The 14,096-nt window shown below is 42.9% G+C and overlaps 1 protein-coding gene across 1 annotated transcript; it reads right to left on the bottom strand.

Annotated features, from left to right (window-relative positions):
* Positions 1-345: 345 nt before the first annotated feature.
* Positions 346-14,093, bottom strand: LOC139413374 (short transient receptor potential channel 4-associated protein-like). Its single transcript, XM_071160665.1, has 17 exons — positions 13,944-14,093; positions 11,415-11,543; positions 11,177-11,293; positions 10,931-10,988; positions 10,774-10,829; positions 10,529-10,657; positions 10,166-10,367; positions 9,763-9,951; positions 9,394-9,536; positions 9,149-9,280; positions 8,946-9,004; positions 8,757-8,858; positions 8,166-8,481; positions 7,851-7,962; positions 7,581-7,693; positions 7,225-7,431; positions 346-3,143 (listed from the first exon to the last, which is right to left on the bottom strand). The coding sequence occupies exons 1-17, from the start codon at positions 14,061-14,063 to the stop codon at positions 3,006-3,008; spliced, it is 2,322 nt and encodes a 773-aa protein (XP_071016766.1). The 5' UTR covers positions 14,064-14,093; the 3' UTR covers positions 346-3,005.
* Positions 14,094-14,096: the final 3 nt, after the last annotated feature.

The raw sequence follows: 14,096 nt of genomic DNA on the forward strand, positions 1-14,096 counted from the left end.
CAGAGTTTTTTTTTTAAAATCTTGTCGGCTCAGGTATTCAAACCAGCGACCTTTCGGTTACTGGCCCAACGCTGTAACCGCTAGGCTACCTACCGCCCACATTACTATCGGCAGTCAGTGTGGTACGTGGAGATGCAGTGAGTAATGAATGGATGGTAGTGGTCAACGCATGGAATCGTCAGTAAATTACAAGAGAATTAACACCTAGTGTTCTGTGGTCAGAGGAAAGAGGACGGCTGCCTGCTGCACACAGCCGATGTTCATTTGGACAAATATAAGCACCCATCACACATTATCAGTGTCCCATCCTTAAAACCACTGTGACAAAATACACCGGGCACACACTCAAAAAGAAAGTTGAGAATTTATTTAGGATTATCATTGTATTAAATTCACAAACAAGACTGTTAAATTAAACTTAAGATTAAGAAAACAGGTGTGAAATTGAATTTTAGGGGGATTGTGGTGGATTGAGTCAGGATTAGGAGTGGTGTGTGTGGGGGGGGGGGGTCCAATGTACACTAAAACATCACCGCCCCAATATCCAATGTCAAAGCAAAATATAAAAACATACAAAAATGATTTGATCATGTTTCAGAAAACATAAAGGTTTGCTGATCTAATTTCTCTAGGTATACACGCACCATATGCTTTTTATTATTCATCTCCAATGATAACAGTGACTGGGTTATACCACACACAGTCAAACAAAGGAAACTAACTTGGCATATATGCCAAAGAACAGAGTAACAATTCCATCAAATAATGTACCTGATGTAAGAAGGGTAAGAGACTAGGAATTACAATCAAATTCAAATAATTAAGCACCAATTATCAACTAAAAATGTCAAGTCAGACTTTCATTTTTTTTTTGTATTGGATTTAATGTATATAGGCTGCTTCTGAAGTGTAAGTTCTTAGTGTGAAGCAAATCTGCACAAAACCAAATATACAGTATGTACAATGTTTCAACAGTACAAAATCTGGGTGGCTGTTAATGATGGATAGTATAGAAATACAGTACTGCGTTTGATTTTCAAAGTTATATCTAGCAATTAAGACCAGATTTTTTAAAAGTAGGTTATCTACTCTGCACCAGATGCCCCAAAAAAACCCAGACAATATGCTATTCCACAGGCAATCATGACTCTTGGGGAGCGTGGAACATGCACAGAGTTCTCATGGCAACAGTTCTGTTCCAAACACTAGAAGAAGACTGGACACACAGAATGACCTAAATGGTGCTGCACCGGTAGGACTCCTATGAACATTGCAGGCTCCTTCCATGATACACAAGTCATCCACATTAAGTAGTGGTGAAGTGTAGGTAGGTAAAGAAACCAAATGGTGCGAGAACACACATCGTAGGAAAGCCTGTGGTTATGTAGCAATAACAACTGTTAGGGCAAACCAAATTGTGAACAGATTGTACGTTCACGACTGAATGTATGATAGCAACAACAAAAAAACTGTTTAAACAGGATTAGTTTAATTTTGACATTTTGACAATTGAGTGATCCAATTGGTGCTTGCTGGGTTGAAAAATGAGGTAGCTCAATCATTGGTCAATTTCTTGGATTCGTTTTTTTGCTAAATGCTAACTCTGCATCGGCAACATCAGCACATTCTAGCCAGAGGAGCCATAGCAATGTAACCACTCCCATTCCCCCCTTCAGCCAATCACATTAGAGGTGACATCAAGCACAGAATCAGCACAAAGACAGATCAAGATTGTCGAAGTCTAGGCTCATGGTAAGATAAGAGCAGTCAAGAGCTAAGTGGACGACTAGAGAACAATCAAGTGACGCAGCACAGCGTGGCTGTTGGTTGAAGGATAAGGGGTTAAGGAACTGTTGTGAGAACTGTCGGCGACAGAGAGTGGGATTGAATACTAGAACCTGCATAGTTAATTATTTTGCCAAACCCCCCTTTCACTTGATGCATACAAAGTCTGATACAAAATGAAAACATCGGTCATCAAAATAAACAAAACAACAATTCAAACAGTGCAATGTTTTCTTCCTTTTATCTACACTTTATTTAGAACTAAAAGCTATTCTCTTAACAAGATGAAAAACAAAAACAATGTCTGAAAAACAGAAAGGAAAATGTTTCCTTGTGTTGGGGTAAAGTCATGAAGGGGTTGGTGACTTCAGGTGAGTGGGGGTCCCGTCCAGCCCCATCTCATCCACCATAGGACCCCATAGAATGTCAACCATTAACAGATCCACAAGCTACCTGGACGGGCTGAGTAAAGCTACAAGTACCAGTCGACTAGATTCACCTAAGAGAGAGAGCCCTACATACACATATAGATCAGAGACGAAGCCATTCATTCAAAAGACCACTGGACAAGACTGATGCCACCTCTGCATCCAGTCATGAGCAGCCCTCTTAGGCTCCCAGACATGGAGTCAACACTTCCCTTCTCTAAGAGAGCCATGTGGGCTAGAAGAGACACAGGGGGGACTAGTCTTCAGACATACTCTGGGCCTCCCCTCTTATAACAAGTCCCCCACAGTGAAAACAAACCATTTTCTGTGTTAGATGGATAGATAGATTAATTAGATACATCTTATCTAATTTGTTGCATCGTATGTATAGATTTTTCAATATATTTATGTAATATATAAAAGGCTATTTGATTTCACCTAAAGCAAACCACCAACATAGGAGTATTTCATTTCAAGGTCCAAGAAATGTATATCTCTACTGTAGGGTCTGGTAATGGACAGACAAACAGGTGCAGTCTCGCCCCTTCTCCTCTGAAGAGAATGGAGCGAGGAGTGAAGATGGCCAGGATAGTAGAATCACCCCCCCCCCCCCCCCCCTCCTTCAGTAACAGCCTCCTGGCCTAGTTACAGACAGCATAGCAACGAGTCTGTGTCCAGCCACAGTTACAGTCCTGCTCTAGCTTTCTGGCATGGTCATCACTCATGATAGGTGTCCATACCCCAGCAACCCCCTACCCCCTCCACCAGGCCAGCCACACCCAAACCCGCCTGTTAATCCTCCAGCAGGTCCTTGTCCAGGTCCATGAAGGGCTCATCTATGTAGCTGGCTATGGCACACAGAGAAGTCCTGTCTGAGCCCAGCAGCACTGACACTGTCTCCTTCCAGTAGTCAAAGGGGATGCAGGAGCTCTGAGGGAGAGAGGAAACAGGGGGTTAAGACTTGTAAAACACACACTTTTTACCCAAAGAGGAGAAGGGGATATTCATGGTAAGTGGAGTAGTGCAAAATAGGCCCAAAAAGGTGACAAACGTTACATATTTTCAGGGAATAACAAGTACATATTTGAACAATCTCAATACTCTGGAAGCATGTTTATGGTAGGCTGGCCTTGTTTAATTGATGCCGTGGGTCGAATTTAATCCACATAAGTGTATAGCTCCATATCACAACATGTTGCTGAATTCATGAGCGAAGCAGAGGGCCTGTATATGCCTATTTGGCAAGCCAGCTGTGCAGGGCTGCATCTCACTGTAGTAGGCTGTGTTTTGGTTATTTGGATCTCCATTCAAATCTAATTTTATTGATGACATACACATATTTAGCAGATGTTATGGCAGGTGTAGTGAAATGCTTGTTCCTAGCTCCAACCGTGCAATGGAGTAGTATGACTTGCCTTTTGTTTGCTGCATTTGTTTACTGTTAATGTAAGTAGCCTAAATATAGATTGCGTCATGCTTTTATCAATCTGATATTGTTTACTAGGCCTACTTGGTAGTGCTGTTTTGTTCTATTTGAATTCATTTGTTTGCATTCGCAGTTGTCAGTATACTGAGCCAATCTGCTATCCAGTATTTTTGTTTGCATGCATGAATAACTAGGTTGTCGGTAATAGGTGACTTACCCTATTTATCTTGTAGCCTATATTCATTACCAAAACAGCCTTGCTTTAGTGTGATAAGCAGCAGAGATGGGCTACAGATTTTGTGCCAACCTGTCACTTCCAAAATCACTCAATCAATGGTCTCAAGAGTCTCGCCATTTTAACTTTATGGTTATTGTATGTGTAGCGTGATATAAGCAGAACTCAATATACAATTCCAATGCAAGAACTCCCCCCCAAAAATGTAAACTGCCCCCTTAGTCACTTTATCCTGGCGCCGGGTCTGGAGAGAAGCAGCTGAGTAGACTAATGGCTGGTTAGGGGATGTGACTGGCTGCGCACAGCTGTCACACGTGATATTGGATGAAGCGATCCGATTTGACATAATATGTCATCACACTCTGAACTCTGATATTCTATTTGAGCTTGTCAGCATAGATGCTAAAGTAGTTCGCTAGCTAACGTTAATAACTTAGTGTGTAATAATTTGCGCTATTGAAACATAAGTACGGCTATTGTGGTAATCGTATCACCGCCACCCCGGCGGTTACGAGTCACTAAGGCAGTCAAATTCCACGTGGCCATTTAGTCACGGTAATTAGGGTTCTCCAAGTTCTGATGCTGCTGATGGTCATTAGTAGCCTAACACATTTCGTAACTGCCTTGTACTCTGCACTCTATTGTCCCTCTAATCACTCTGACATCGATGCAAATGTAATCGAAAATCTAATCAAACACTTCATGAGAGCCCATGATCTCATGTTGCGCAACATTTCAATAGGCCATGCAATTGCGTGAGAAAACACAGTGATTGGCTCTATTAAAAATAGGAGGATCCCATCAGCTTTCTATAGGCTAGGCCTACTATATTTATTTCTTAACTTTCCTAATATTAAGTACATTGCTTCTCTTTACAACAGGAGTATAGCCTACCTGACTGGCATGAAAATAAACCACGGGGGAAAGTGTCCTCCATTCGCAATTTAAGTGCATAGATGTATTTTTTCCCCCAACTTTTTTGACAGGTGCGTGATAAATGATACATCTAAATCAAAATAAATTTCACACATATATAATTTTGTATATGTAAAGACAAAATTAAATCAAGAATAGTCTGATGGGTGACAATACCAGCCTTTCACATGTGAATTCTATATTATCACTTATCATAATGCCCAAGCGTAAGGCAAGAAACAATGCCTTTTTTGCAACTTTTTCGAATCATAGTTGCACACCTCATGTAGCCTAGCCCATAGGCCTATATATGTTCTAATAAGGTTTGTATCACAACTAAAGTGGCCAAATAACTTATTAAAATTAAGCACATTAATCCCCTTTACAAGGGTTGTAGAGCCTAACTGGCGTGTGAGTTTCAAGTTTGGGAAAGATAATTTTCACCATAAAAATGCACCTTTATAATAAAAGCATTATATGCATAATCACATTTACGGTCATTTTTGATAATGGTGTTTTCCCGCTAATGGAACATTCACGCTTACTGCTGTGTGTGCATTACTGCACTTATAATGGGAAGATATAGCCGAATAGTTTATCAACATTTTTATCATCTAAATGTTCTGATCTGTTGCGTCAGCCTCATTGCATAAAAATGTTTTGGGATTCTAGTGGTTGTATTAATTTGGGATCCATCGCATCCCACAACTGTCCCAGACTATGTTTGGAATATTTATTTCACGCACAGAATAGGTCGACTTTTGTACTATGGGGATAGTAGATTGACATTGCTGTTCGTTCGGCCTACTCATCTGGCTGGATGACGAAATGTAAATGTGGACAGTTCTTCAATATGCACCTTGGAATTGGATAAGGATGCACGCATTTGCGTCCCGATGTGTCTGTTCACTTGTAGCCTGCAAGGAAGACCTGATCATGTGATGGAGAGCCATGTGAGTGAGAGGTGCTTCAGAGCGTGCAGCACTCAGGGAGAGGCTCATTATAAATTATTAAACTTATACTTTGTGGCACAACGGCCACAAAAGTGAGTGAGAGGCACAACGGCCACAAAAGTGAGTGAGAGGCACAACGGCCACAAAAGGCATAGATTTATTTAGGGTGCATTACAGCCACACAAAGGGGTTGCCACTGGGAAATTCGAGGCATTATCATATGCTTGTCAAATTGTGAATGAGAGACTGATGTATTGTGTACAGTCCGTGCAAAAAAAAACAAAGCAGAGCTCATGCCTTTCAAGCAACTTTTTCAAATCATCGTTAGAGTCGCATCATGCAGCCTTACAATGTATTAAAAATCAAAACATATAGCCCAGCGTTTGTAGAACAACTAAAGTTACATTAATAACTCTAAACTAAGCATATAGTTATACCTATTTCTTTGTTAACCGCTCAACACAGAATAGCCGTATGTGTGCACTCCCTCAAATTGTTTGGTGAAAATATCCTCTCTATTTTATTCAGCTTTGTTCAATTGTATTCTTCATACTAGAAAAATAATGCCACGGGAATTCAAAGAAAATCTTGTCTGCTAAATGAACTAGTGTAGCCCACAGCCATTTGGCATAGCCAGATCAGGATAACTCACTGTTATTCTGAAATAGATTACATTTTCTTCATATCATGTTTCTTTAGACCTGTCTAAAATAAATTATAGATTTATTGTGAAGGTTTAGGCTATATTACATGGATTTATTAGACTTTTTAAAATGTAGATGTTCCCAAAGGTCTGCATCAGTGGCTTGTAGGCTATGGGTGGAAGCGAGGAGATGCTAAATGTGTTTATGTTAATTAACGGTTAATTATCATGAGACAGTTGACAATCACTGGCTGCCTAAATTTTGTGACCGCCACAGCCCTAAACATAAGCAAATTATAGTTGCACGTATCAAATAACCGCAGCATTATTTCGAACACAGGTTGCTTACCTCAAGTTGCATTCCAAATTTCCCAGTCAGGAACAAAGTTTGTTGTGTGGAGTGGATGATGACTCAGGCGCCAGAGAAGGTAACGTTAGTGAGCACACAGTGGGAGAACCTCAATTGCATACTTCTCGCTCCTCAGACCCCAATGGATGTGAAAGCCAGAGGTCCCTCCCCTCTGACCTTCTCCTCCAATGGGTTTTGAGAAGGAGGCGAGGAGAGAGGATGCGAGGAGTGTGCAATTGAGATTCTGTTCACACCTCTCTTTTATAGCTCAATGGGCGACACACTCTGCGTACTTTGCCAGACCCCCCCCCCCCCCCCCAAACATACTTTGTTTTTACAGATCGACACAATTCATGTGAATTACCTATTTTGAGATCAAAACTGTGAATATCGCCAAGAAGCGCCAAGTTTGCATCCCTGCATAATATCTTTTGAAGAAAATAAATCTGGTTTTCCCTTGTTTGGGACAGAGCAGGGCGAGGACACTCACGTTCTCCAGACAGGTGCTGTCCTTGTCCTTGTTGAGGTAGTGGCGCTGCCAGAAGCGCAGCAGGTTGTGGAAGTTGTTTAGCAGGCAGCCAGGGTATTTCTCCGCATACTCCTTCTCTCTCAATGTGTTGAGGTAGAAGGGAAGTTTACCCCGCCTCCTGGCCAACATCAGGACCACCAGGCTGGTGTTCAGACAGCTCACATTCTCCTGGGCCAGGGGATGGGCAGGGCAGAGGGGGACATGTCAGCGCCAGATGTTGGAGAACAACAACCTCAAACACTAACAAACTGAGGACACATTCCTCTTATCCTGAAAGAGAGGTACAGAGGTATGGGTTTGTCTGGTGTTAGACAGACCTGTGTGAGAGTCTGCACGTTGATGACATTGACCAGCCTGAAGAGGAAGGACAGCCTGTTCTCCACCCGGGCCATGTAGGACAGCAGACAGCATTCAGACAGCACCTCCACCACTGCAGGACCACAGCCAGCAACAATTACATCAGGAACAGCACCATTATAATGCACTCAAAGCTTGAATTCATTCCAGCATTGGCAGCTTAAGATACTACATGTGACCCTCGCTCATCGTTCCATTCACTTACTATGGGATTAGACAGTGCGGCTTACCTTTCACATCCTCTGTCTGGCTCTCGAAGCGGTCGAGGGACAGGACGATGCAGCGTACCAGCATGTTGGAGTCCACCAGGGAACTGTTGATCTGGGTCATGAAGGTCTGGAACTGCAGCCGAGCCGAACAGAGGAATGGGACACACAGCATTATAGAACACACACATCGCAAAAACTTGGGTACATTGAGATTACTTATATATGACTATAAGAATCGATATTGCATTATTTCATGTATTTTCTGGAACGATTGAAAGGACTAACAGATTCTTCCCACATTGGGGGGGGGGGGTTGCTACTCGCTAAGGGTTTCACCTTGTCGTCTGTGCTGACATATTTGTTGAACCTCTTGAAGGCGTCGATGTTGAACTTCATGAGTTCCCCCAGCAGGTCAAAGTAGCTCTGCAGGACATCTCTGGACTTACAGCCACTGTCTATGATGCAGAACAGGATGTGTTCTAGCAGCCCCCTCTTCAGCAGAAACATCTGGTCCGCATAGGAGGTGGCTCCACGGAGGAAACTCTCCACTGCCCTGGCCTGCCAGAACCTAAAGGAGGAGTCTGGAGGCTCCCTCTTCATGACGGCGAGCAGACGTGTGAGGAGACCCTTCTTCCCATCGCACACTAGACTCCTGCAGGGGCACAAGGAGACAGGGAGAGTGCATTAGTGTGTGAATCACTCACAACAGATTTAGGACACACAATATGGTATTGCATTTGAGGTTTCAGAGAACATGATGCCTCTGTAGTGTGACGTATTGAGGGTGGAGTCAAAAAGGAGTCCCGGCCGTGATTGGGAGTCCCATAGGGCGGCGCACAATTGGCCCAGTGTCGTCTGGGTTTGGCCGGGGTATTTGTTCTTAACTGACGTGCCTAGTTAAATAAATGTTACATTTAGGATGCATACCTGTCTGTATTGACTAAGGCCTCCACCTCCGGTATGTTGGCCTTCAGAGAAATGGCACTCAGCTCGTTCAGCTCCTGACTGTTCAGAAGAAGGTACTTGTTCCTGAAATAAAGAAAATGTTGTTTGTTAAACTCAAGTGAAGCTAACGGGGGAACTTTCGGTCAAACAGACTGTTTGAAGGTTACTCACTCGTGGTGGTCACTGAAGCTCTGGAGAAGCCTCAGAAACTGGATCTTGAAGGATATTTCCTAAGGGAAGGACAGAATCAGCGTGATTGATATTGCAAATGTTATAACACAGCAATGGTAATATGTTACCCAGAGTGAGAATCCTAGAAAAAGCCACCGATCATGTCCAGGGACAGCTCAGTGAGAGACGAGTGCACTGCTTACAGGACTGCAGTCACAGTTCTCGTTCTGGCCATGCACCACGTGATCGGACGAGGTGTACTTCCTCCAGATCAGCTTGTCAAACAGGTTGTTGAGACCTGGGATCAGACGGAACTCTGCTAACATCTTGTGTACCTGAGGAAGATGGATCAGGTGGTCAAATACACACAAGAGCACAGGAGTGCCTACACCGGAGAACCCATGTCCTGTATTAGGTGAGGCGTCTGCTCTGTCCCCCAGTCCCTCACCTGGTTCCTCTGACGGCCCATTAGCAGCACACAGAGCACGTAGAGCACCTCCACCTTGTACATGATCTCATGGACGATCTTCATGGACTGGGGCAGACGGTGCCTCAGAGGGCTGGTGGCCATCGAACTCTCATCTGATGACTCTGTGGAGGAGACACAACAGGATGTAAAAAATTAAAATGAGAAGAAATGTTTATAGATAGGTACAGAGGTACAAGGGTAGGTGACAACCGAGATGTCCAGGATATTTCTGTATAGTACAATAAATAAACATTTCACAGGCAGAATGGTGCATCTAATGTTAGACCTTTTAAGTGATAACTGGTGTTTAAGGCAGTGGTACAGAGCAGGAGGAGAGAGGATGCTGACCTGTGCTGCTGTGTTCAGCCTCCTCCGTGGCCATCTGCATGAGGGCGTCTAGCACCAAGGCGTTGTCCAGCCACGTGTACCAGTCCTCCAGCTCCTGCAGGAAGTTTGACGCCCCGGTGGCCTCAGACACCTTCCTGGTGGCCAGCTTACACAGGCGCTCGATGAAGCCCGGGATGTTCAGGAGGGTAACTGGGAACAGGGAGGCAGGGTGGGCTCATTCATTGATCATGTAACGTTACTCTACAATAGTTTTCGGTTGAGCACCGACGGGAAAACGTTTGGACAGAATAAGGGTATTGAATTTAAATGAGTACTACAAATGAACAGACGAAAGAAAGGGTAATTGAGCTAAATAGTGAGAATACAATCTAATTTCTCCAGTGTTCCCGTATCCCTGTCCTACCTTGATTGACCTCTGCACGTGAGGGGCTTGCGTTGCGTTTCTGCTGTGCATTCTTGGCCAGCAGGGTGTGTTTGTCATCATTTCTCACGTCGGGTTCTGAGATGGTGACAGAGAGGATGCGGCAGAAGTTAGCCAGCTGCTGCTGGTCGAAGCTCTGGACCAGACCAGACAGGTTAGGAATCCCCTCCAACTGGATCATGTCCTGGGGCAGAGAGAAGACCAGGACCAAACAAATGGATCACCATCGGTATAACATGATCATGGACACCAAATCTCTACCTAGAGCAAACCCTCATACTCTGTGTGAACAATATGAGTATAAATTAAAATAATATGAAGACTTTGCCGTGAAGTTGCTCTGACCTTCTTGACGCCGAGAATATCCTCGATTAAAGTGGCAGTCTGTAGAAACGTCTTCTTGTTCGTCATCAAGGTGAAGAGAAACAGGACAAAGTCGTCTCTGGCTGCAAGGCTCTTTGTAACCCCTTCCGTCTGAGAACATGTGGGGAGAGATTTGACGATTAATGATTGTCTAAAGAGGAAAAAGCAGACATGACAACTCTTTTTTTTTTGCGTATGAAGTGATGGCCTGCGACGAGGGTACTTACACATATACAGCAGTTATAAAGAACACTGAGGCAGTCCTTGACTAAGTCATCATTCACTGCAGGGACGAGAGACACGGACATGAATAGCAACGGTCCCTTATGTCAAAAGTGCAGTCTTCAGAGAGAAATTATATCAGACTTAAGTATTACTGCTTACTTTGAGGTTTCTTCTTCTGCATAGTGAGTGTAGGCCTCATCAAGATCTCTACCAGCAGCTTCGAAGGGATGGAAAAAATGAATGCAATGAACAAACGTCGCCTGATAGTATCTCAGAAGGCACTGATACACTGCAGTAGGAGGTGACATGGCTGATTCAAGACATTCAAACTGGTCATTGATTACTTTCCATCACAGCACAGAACACACTAGTAACAAGAGCATAATAAACAGTATGTAAACATACATCAACTCCACCAAAGAGGTCAAAGGTGTATGTGTTGGGAAAGGTGGATTCTTGAGCACTCTTCCTGTCTTCTGTGACAAAAGACATTGCCTCCATGGAAAGTAGGGATGATAGTTCCTGTTAAAAATAACGGATAATTAGGCCTTAATCTTAGAGTAAACTATACACATTCAGTCGGCTCCTATAGCCTAGGAGACTGCGCTTTGTTGATGTTGTGGTGTATATATTATCTGGGTACCTTTAGTACACTGTGTGTGTGGGAGAGGTCACTGTTGGGATGGCTGCTCTCATGGAGCTTCTGCAGCAGCTCAGGGATGCCGTGCCATTTGGCCCTCTTATCTCTCTCCTGGAGCAGAGCCTCTGGGAGCTGGAACACAACGAATGAGTGGTGAATACAGGAAATATGCGAGAGCTTAGAAAATATCTCTGGTATGTTCCCGTGTCACAAGAACACTGACAGTTGATCCTTTTACCCTACCCTCCGCACACCCACACAACCGGAGACAGATTTAACAAAAGCCTAGGTCTTAGATGTTACTGCAAAAATAATCGCATCCTCTCCAAATTCCAGTTGCACAGACCATCTTCTGGCACCAGTTAAGTCAGAAGTCATTCCAAATCATGCCCAAATGCTCCTCACAAATGGAGCACAATATAACTTTCAGTTCTCAAAACTCAATTATTACTGAAACGTTGAGAGGAATGTGGCTCAAACTGCCATTTGAGACTTTTTATTGGAATCGGTGGAGCAACACATAGGCCTTTTCTATTCTTTAACAGCAAATTGGCAGTGAGTTAAGCAGGCCACATTTCACAAGAATGAAATGAGGAAAAGAAGTAAAAGCTTATCAGTGCTGCTGAAGTCTGAGGTTGCCTTGAAAAGTACACAGGATTCCTTAGTTTCAATATCAGAGAATTTGTCCTGTCCCCATTGCATGTTCAGAAATGTTGCACTTATGAGTTGACTTCATAGCTATTATTGGTAAGGTTACTATACTAATAGTTAGTATGGATTTATTTGGTTTTGGATTTTATTTTCATGGTAGTACAGAATTGGGCAGCTCATGATTGAGCGTACAAACTTTCTAGCACAGTAGGTGGTGGCATGCACTGTAAACATTTGTTTGCGGACTGCCATGATCTCCATAGAAGAAGAAGGGCAGGGAGTCAGAGGGTAATTCTAGGATAGACATCCTCAGCATGCACAAGGTAGCTCCTCATGTTAAATGTATAATTCAAAAGGTTTGTTTTAAAATCACCACCATCTAGTCTACTGCAGCCATTTGTATACACACATGAATGAGTGCATAATGTATCATTTCCAGTGGTGTAAAGTACTTAAGTAAAAATACTTACTATGTCGTTTTTTGGGGTATCTGTACTTTACTATTTATATTTTTGACAACTTTTACTCCACTACATCCCTAAAGAAAATAATGTACTTTTTACTCCATACATTTTCCCTGACAGCCAAAAGTACTAGTTACATTTTGAATGCTTAGCAGGACAGGAAAATGGTCCAATTCACACACTTATCAAGAGAACATCCCTGGTCATTCCTACTGCCTCTGATCTGGCGGACTCTCTAAACACAAATTAATCGTTTGTAATTTGTGTCTGAGTGTTGAACTGTGTCCCTGGCTATCCGTGAATTAAATAAACAAGAAAATCGTGTCGTCTGGTTTACTTAATATAAGACATTTAAAAATATTTAAACTTTTACCTTTGATACTTAAGTACTTTTAAAACCAAATACTTTTAGACTTTTACTCAAGTAGTATTTTACTGGGGTGACTTTTACTTGAGTGATTTTCTTTTAAGGTGTCTGTACCTTTACTCGAGTATAAACATTGGGTACTTTTTCAACCACTGACCATTTCCACAAGATTATTAGCAAAAAAAGGTGCCGCAGATTTTTCAACAGTGCATGAAAGAGAAAGGGTTTTGCCCCTGTAAGGTTTATTTATCTGGCTAGTAATGAGAGGCTCACATGAGCAAAAACAAGTAGCTAGTTGGGTAAAATACCTGTTGGCAGTATAATGACTGTGCCGTGCCCAGGCACAGATGGGCGGAACCCATTTATGGAAACGAAAGTAGCTGGGGGCTGGTGTCGTTAACGTTACGTAATCACGCGTGTTGTTCCAAGTTAGTTCTATCTAGCAGATGAAAAACACATCCTGTCAAAACCTAAAACCAAGCTAGTTAGCCGTAGCTAACTGATAGCCAAACTAAGCTGCAAGCGAGCTAGCAGCAGTGGCGCACTCTTTCCGTTTCGCAAAGTCATCAAATCTTAGGTAGCTCGCTAATATAACAACATTGAGTAATACAACGAACTACAGATACCAATTGTATGTAACGTCATGGATGGGAACAGACACATACGATACTACCAACGATGGCTATCTACTTAGGTTAGCTAAAAAAAAAAAAGGTTAGCGTAAATATACTAGCAACACTTAAATTCTTAATCAACAAAAGAGCTAACAAGTGCAGGCTACATCAAGGTTTCGGCTGTCATTTTATTGTAAGTAGCTAACTTGCGGGTGTATTTAGTCATTTAGTGAAATGATCACATTATTTTGTAGCATAGACAGCTAATGTTAGCCAACTAACCAGAAAGTCTGATAAACAGCTAGCTAGTTTCCCTATACATGCTAACGTTAGCTAGCTCTCAGCAGGGTTACCAAACGCAATCCCAGCCAGGCTTGAGTCGTCCTCCCCCTTTTCAAATACCTTCATTGCCGATACATCGCACACGTTGTCTTACCTGTGTCCCTCTGCTGAAACCCTGGCCTGCGATCTGGCTGTGTGTGATTTTTGCAATGATATTGCGACTGCTTCGTTTTCCTCCAGTCCAAGGGGACTCAGACCCCAGAAACGTCGCCATTATTTCTTTTTCCTGAACAGTTCTAAGCAGGAA

Source organism: Oncorhynchus clarkii, chromosome 7 (assembly GCF_045791955.1).
Source record: "Oncorhynchus clarkii lewisi isolate Uvic-CL-2024 chromosome 7, UVic_Ocla_1.0, whole genome shotgun sequence".
In the NCBI taxonomy this organism is placed as follows: domain Eukaryota; kingdom Metazoa; phylum Chordata; class Actinopteri; order Salmoniformes; family Salmonidae; genus Oncorhynchus; species Oncorhynchus clarkii.